Source organism: Fistularia commersonii, chromosome 27, assembly GCF_037954325.1.
Source record: "Fistularia commersonii isolate RoL2024-O1a breed Wild chromosome 27, RoL_Fcom_v1.0, whole genome shotgun sequence".
NCBI classification, from domain to species: domain Eukaryota; kingdom Metazoa; phylum Chordata; class Actinopteri; order Syngnathiformes; family Fistulariidae; genus Fistularia; species Fistularia commersonii.
In genome coordinates this window covers 2693998-2700514 of record NC_141310.1, presented here as the reverse complement: position 1 = coordinate 2700514, position 6517 = coordinate 2693998, and the positions used below count along the sequence as shown (strand labels likewise).

Here is a 6517-nt window from a genome sequence, read left to right as displayed (position 1 = left end):
CCACCGGTTTCCACACACGGTCCAAAAACATGCAGGAGGTGCATTAGAGAGGGTGAATGTATGTTTCTAGATAACATCAAAGAGAAGGTGTGTCATTTTCTGGACTGATTTAAGAAAAAAATCAGCTCCCATCCAAAGTGCATAGCGCACATCCAAATCAATAGATATCCATTTTACTAACTGGAGAGGAAGTACAACGTCGTAGCAGAGCTTGGCAATGTAGCATTGGGTTGGTGTTCCATCTGTTTAGGCGTCAGAGCAATTCTCCATCTCCAGAGGAAACCAGGTTTATCTCCAGGTATGTGAGCCCAGTCAGGGGTCACAGAGAACAGCTCAGCCTGACAGATTAATCCCATCTTCTCTAGAACTTTTACCCGCTGACTTCGAGAGCGATCGGCGCGGATCACCTGGACACCAGACGTATTTAGTGACACTGGTTTTTATTGCTCGTACGCTCCTTCAGTGCAAAGGGATGCTTCTGTGTCGCGCCTTGAACAAAAGGAGGTCACAGGAATGGCGGCGATAAAGCCGGTGATGGATAGCTTCAGTTCACATTCATCTCAGAGGAAAGTTTGTAACAGCTCAATCTAAGAATTGCATGATTATGGCATGTGTGCATTATCGACATATCAGTATTCCCTCCATAACTCTTGTCAGACACGTCTCATGCTCTTCGTGTTGCGTTATATCATCTAAGGAGCCAAAGCTATAGTGCGGGAAGTCTGCAGACCACCGGGCCTGGTAGAGACCCTTCCTCCATTTAGTTATCAAGGTTAAGTTATCGTCGTTTAAAGGACGTAGTCTATCTCCGAGTACAGTGTGTCCGCCAGCTCCTCTTCACTGGAATCCTCTCCTTTGAGGCACATGGACCCTCGCCTGTCGGGAGGACATTTCAGTGAATAGTCTCATCAGTATCATCCATAGTGTTGTTCTGACTGTACCCACCCCAGGTGCTGGCAGCGGAGACCCCCGACACAGGGGCAGTGTTTCCTGGGCCCTTTCTCCTGGGCATCCCAGGATAACAGCGCCATCAGGCGGTTGGCTGTGCTGACACAGCGCTCCCGCTCGATGGGCTTGGCAGAGCAGACCGGGAAGAGCAGGGCTGTATACACACACACATACACAACAGAGATGTGGTGCAGAGGATTAGGGCTTAGCAAACAACACACACACACACTGATTTTTATTCATCTAATTGTCCTATGATTTTGGAAACCCATCCATTTCCGGAAAGAACCAAAATTATTAAAGTAAAATTGACAAAATATGATCATTTGACTGGGTTATTTCATTCCGGTCTTCTCATAGGGTTCTCTTTTGAATATTTGAAAATGATTAAAATGTTTTTTTTTTCAGACAATTTTCATCATGCACTTGATTTCTCGAAGCCATCTGTAAAACTCTCCACCTTACGGCACACACCTGTATGGAAAGCGCAGCAGAGGTCCGAGCTGCAGTCTGTCTGATACTGACAGGTGCTACCTGCCTCTCCTTTTGTTGCATTTTGACTGCACTGACCCCAAACACACAGCTGCTCACCACAGCATTCCTCATCCTGAGCGCAGGACTTGGGGGAGGAACACAGATAAAAAAAAAAAATCAACAATAATTAATATGAACTGCTATAATAAAGCATAAATTGTCTTCTGTTAAAGAATGTGAGGGAGTTCATCAGAGGGACAGCACATGTAGAGATGGAGTCAGACCGAGATGGTTTGGACATGGACAGAGGAGGATCACGAAGATCTGGGTAGAAGGATCCTAATCCTTCTGGTGGGATCCAGCTAATGATAAAAACAGAATGTTCTATTTTTCATCTTAACACAGCGACACAGCCGCACAGCAAGAGGGTCTCTGGTCGGATTCCGACAGACCGCCTTTCTGTCTGAAGTCTCTACGTTCTCTCCCTTTTCTGCATGGGTTTCCTCCCACAGCCCAAAAACATGGAGGAAGTTCATCAGGGATCCTAAATTGGCCAATGACACCTTTGATAGGCCCCTGCGACTCTAAGCACTGAATGAATGTTCTTAACGCAATTAACCACTTAAGATTAGACAGTATCTTTTGTGTTGGAATATACTGTTTTACAGTTTTAGGCTACGACAGGTTGCGTCATTCTATGACTTTTAAATAAAGCGTGGCTTCCACTGCGTCCCGCCTGGAGCAGGTCTCTCATCTCCAACATGGTCGACAGGGAGGGCGGTTTTGATCTGGTTGCCGTGGGACCGAGGCTGTAGGCTCACCCCTAACTTTTACCTCGCCGTGCCAAGACGTGTCAATCGGTGACAGGCTCCGATTACTCCACATGGGCTCCATGCACTGCAATCCAAAGCATGATCCCAGCTGTGTATGTGAGTGTGTGTGTGTGTTTTTGAAAGATGTAAACTCACCACATCGGTGGCTTTACAGGGCAGACACCTGAAGTTCTGTGTGTCGTGGGAGCAGAAGCTGTCGCTCACGCAGTCTTCGGAGGTGACGCAGCCCTGGAACTGTCGTGGAGAGTTTACCAGGGGCCCGATGTGTTTGGATAAATTGCATAATGTAATTTTCCGCAACAAGGGGTTACTTATCGCATTTCTCTTGGTTTATACTCGTATAGGACACAGAATAACCATTCAGCTTTATTTAAAATATAAAGCATTAACAGTTATTGAAGCAAGAATTCAACATTTGGCTTCACGTGCTTAAACTGTACATCTCAGCATGCTATCAACTGGGAAAAACCACTTACGCTTTCGATATTGTTTCCCAGGTCAGTGGAGTGAGGGGTAGCCGTGGCGATGACGCCGGGCTCCTGTGAGATGAAAAAGGCCTTTGTTTTACCCGGAAAAGAGAGAATAATGACATTTTCCTGCTCTTTCTTGTGCAGATGTCTACCTGGGCGGTGTCATCCACCTGCTCTGCACCACCACTGCCATTCCTCCCCTGACAGATGAGAGACTGTTTTAGTTTGGTAAAACAGGTAATAAATGATAATGGTAATAAATGCATCCGGGGAGTCCCGGTGTTCTACTTCAGCCTTTCACAGGAACTTTTGCAGAGTCATGATCCCACCTGGTGGGACGCGTCAGCCGCCTGCAGCTGATCCTCCGGCTCCACCCGCGCCGTCGCGCTGTCCAGCTCCTTCCGCGGGGTGTAGTCCTCCAGGAGGATGCCCGAGTTCACTATCTCCGGGAGGATGGCATCGCAGGTCGTCGTGAGGGTCAACAGCAGCCGCAGGAGCAGCAGCAAGGAGACGCGCATCGTCGCCATGGTCGTGCACTGGGCGCGGCGGGATGGATGCTGCAGCGTCACGCCGCCGCCGCAGCCGCCACTGCTGATGCTGCAGCCGCTGCGCCCCCCTGTTATAACCGGGTTATTACAACCTACTCATCGAACTGACGAGAACGCTCATTGGCTTCTTTCGGTCGCAGCCCGACGATCCAAAACAAGAGGAGGTACAGTCATCTAAATACAGGACGGGCGGGGAAGTGGTGAGCGCTGGGGTCAGCAGAACTTTCTGCTCTTATCTATCTATCTATCTATCTATCTATCTATCTATCTATCTATCTATCTATCTATCTGTATCATATTCCAATCAAATTCTATGTGAACCAACTAAACCAGCATCTCTATTTTAAAAGGGGGCAGAGTCCTTATTCATGTATTTACTATTATTATTATTATCATTATTATTCTTATTGATAGTCTTGTTTTTGTTGTTTTTATTGTTAATCGTAGTAATTGTTATTGTTTGAAAAAGTCCCGTCATTATTCATTGTGTTTATTTTAATTTACCTTATTGTATTTATTTCATTTTATTTATCATATATTAACGTGATAAAAGTGCTCTTGTTTTTTTTTTTATTTTACGAAAATAACGAAAATGATAAACGTATGTTTGTTATTGACGGGTTTTCCCCGTTGCAGTTCTTCTGTCTGGCCAGCAGGGGACGCTGTTGCATTCGCAGTGAGGGCTGCGGGGGTTCGTCTCGGTTTTAGGCCGCGCGCTGCGCACGTGCGTGTCACGGCGTGGGGAGTCCAAAGGCGACTCGTGACGTCACGTGGTCCCCAATGAGCGGTGAAAGTCCGGGAACGAAGTTCCCAAAAATCATCGCGAGATCTCAATTTCGGCGAGAGTCTATGTGAAGCCTCATCCACCGAATGTGAGGCAAATGTGTCACATACACATACATTTTTTTTAATTTTTATTCCTTTTTAACAAATCTATATACTCAACAAATCTGTTTAGCAGGGGGAAACACAAAACATGCATAGATGCAAAAACCAGACAGCTATATAAAGAGTATAATTGAAATACGCTACAAACATGCTAATAGAAACACATACGCCCTACTATTTAAACACATATTTTCCAAAATGAAATTCATCCGATTCTGAAGGCCATTTATAGTGGTGCTGAGTGTGTATCAGCACAGAAAGTATTTTAGTGATGCTCTTTTATAGGAATATCTCATTTTTGTATCTATGTACATATTTTCCCCTAGCTACACAGATTTCTTGTGTACATAGATTTGTGAAATATAGTGATCCACTTCCTGAAGAAACATACCGATACCATACACCTGGACCATCCAGGTGTGCGCCGAGGTGAAGTAGTCCTTATCGGCGGAGGGGCGGGGTTTACCCTGGGCGAAGGGAGCGCTCGCTGGAGCTCGAAGCGTGTGGGATGTGTCGGAAGTCGAGCACCGCCCCTCCAGGCGGCGGCGGACTCCCGGAGGAGACAGCAGCGGCCGCCCGGCGCTCAGACGCCCGCAAAGGAGGACCAGGCTGACATGTAAGGTAAGGGGAGGGAGGGCGTGTTTTCCATTTATCATTGATGGACTTTTTCATCACTTTGAAGTCTGAACGGAGAGGATACGCACAGATCCGTCCGATAGGGCGCAAACCCAATCTCCCCCCACGTGTTGAGTGTCGGTTTTGCTTGGACGCGTTTAGACAAAAAAAAAAACAAAGCACGCCGATCAGTGATTCTTTCCAAGCCGGAGTTCGAGGGAGAGGAGTCAACATGCTGGTCGGTAATAATCGAAAAACCAGTATGTTTTTTTGTTTGTTTGTTTGTTTATAATCTCAAGTCATCTGTCGTGCCGGAAAGTCCGTGGAATCAAGTTTCAAGTGACTCCACCTGCTCCACTCGTGGCGTGGGGCACCGCCTCTGCAGAGGTGTAACGCCGGAAAGGTTGGTTCCCCACTTTAAATGCGGGTCAAAATATTCAGAAAGGATCCCACAGGGCGGGTGTGTGTGTGTGTGTGTGTGTGTGTGTGTGTGTGTGTGTGTGTGTGTGTGTGTGTGTGTGTGTGTGTTTGTGTGTCTAATATGATGATGCAGAGAAACCAGCCCTGATAGTTTTATTATTAGTATTAAATATCTAATATTCAAACAAGTTCATGTTTTCATCCAAACACAGATCCTAAGTTTTCACATCATCTTCCCGGTGGATGAGTGGCCTTTATTTGCAAACAATCTCCTTTAAAAGTCAGTGTTGATGATCATTTGAAATCGAACGCTAAAAGTAATAAGTCAACTGAAAAAAATCCAAAGATTGAATTTATGTAATTATTTATTTTTTTGATTCCGTTGCTTCGATCGGCGATGTCAGATTTGGGGTGGGAAAGATCTCCTCTCTCTATGTTGTCTGATGATTTTCTCGAATTAAGGGACCCCTAGTCGTGCTATATATCTTCATTCATTCATTCATTCATTCATTCAGTATCTATACTGCTCATCCTGCACTCAGGGTCAGGGGACTGGAGCCTATGTCAGCTGTGATTGGGCGAGAGGCAGATTTCACCCTGAAACACTCACATTGCCACATATAGAGACACTCAACCATTCACCCACTCATTCATCTGGTCAATTCAGGGTCTCCGATGAGCCTGGTGTTCAGATAGAGCTTCCGTCTGGTGCTCCGTCCTCATGCGGCTCTCGCTCCTGCCTGGTGGTTGAGCACGAGGCCCGGATCGTCCATTCAAGTCGAGGCTTCCGCTGTCATCAACGGCTCTGCCCGCGAACGTCTAAACACCGTCCGTCACTGGTCACGAATGCCGGCTCACTCGCCAGCGTGGATGTGATTCATGCCTCCGGAGGCGCTCGGCCTCCGCGCGCATAAACACTCGGCTGGAAAAACATCTCATTCTCCACTTTGTGGAATTTCCCTCTCGGCATGCCTCTTCAGTTTTGAGTCATCCGCATGCTACGATCTCAAACGTGATGAAGCGCGGTAGACAGAATCCTGCCCCCTGAGATCAATTTGAATTTTGCAAGTATTTTATGAAGAATTTGAGAGTGTGTGTGTGTGTGTGTGTGTTTCATCCAGACGGTTGTTTATGTTCTGTGACTTCTGGTTTTTATGCTGATTTATTTCCTTTTTTTTCCCTCGGTGAGAACATTTGAGCCCAAAGAATCTAATCAGCCAGTGAAAAGTGTTCCCTTGTGTGTGTGTGTGTGTGTGTGTGTGAGAGACAGAGAGGGAGCTACCAGGGGAAGTGCAGGGTAATGGCTCGCGTCATGAGTTGA

The 6517-nt window shown here is 46.5% G+C and overlaps 2 protein-coding genes across 14 annotated transcripts in view; one reads left to right on the top strand and one right to left on the bottom strand.

Moving 5' to 3' along the window:
- Window positions 1-428: 428 nt before the first annotated feature.
- On the bottom strand, window positions 429-3336 carry dkk3a (dickkopf WNT signaling pathway inhibitor 3a). Its single transcript, XM_086175349.1, has 7 exons — window positions 3055-3336; window positions 2878-2925; window positions 2732-2794; window positions 2391-2489; window positions 1423-1567; window positions 946-1102; window positions 429-876 (listed from the first exon to the last, which is right to left on the bottom strand). The coding sequence occupies exons 1-7, from the start codon at window positions 3250-3252 to the stop codon at window positions 789-791; spliced, it is 798 nt and encodes a 265-aa protein (XP_086031475.1). The 5' UTR covers window positions 3253-3336; the 3' UTR covers window positions 429-788.
- A 503-nt stretch (window positions 3337-3839) lies between these two features.
- The window catches only part of mical2a (microtubule associated monooxygenase, calponin and LIM domain containing 2a), a 37604-nt gene continuing 34926 nt past the window's right edge, over window positions 3840-6517 (top strand). For 10 of the 13 annotated variants that reach the window (XM_086175342.1, XM_086175341.1, XM_086175343.1 and 7 more), the window contains exons 1-2: window positions 3840-4782; window positions 5076-5179. The gene's annotated coding sequence lies outside the window, so the exon portion shown is untranslated. The remainder of the gene's footprint in view (window positions 4783-5075; window positions 5180-6517) is intronic. The other 3 variants (XM_086175336.1, XM_086175337.1, XM_086175338.1) reach the window with 3 other exon arrangements.

Bases quoted from the DNA above. Each gene is read 5' to 3' on its own strand.
- dkk3a (XM_086175349.1), bottom strand. From the start codon at position 3,252: ATGGCGACGATGCGCGTCTCCTTGCTGCTGCTCCTGCGGCTGCTGTTG. The intron at 2,795-2,877 runs GTAGACATCTGC...TTCATCTCACAG, and splicing joins AGGTGGATGACACCGCCCAG to GAGCCCGGCGTCATCGCCAC. The intron at 1,103-1,422 runs GTGTGTGCCGTA...GTGTGTATACAG, and splicing joins CTGCTGCGCTTTCCATACAG to CCCTGCTCTTCCCGGTCTGC.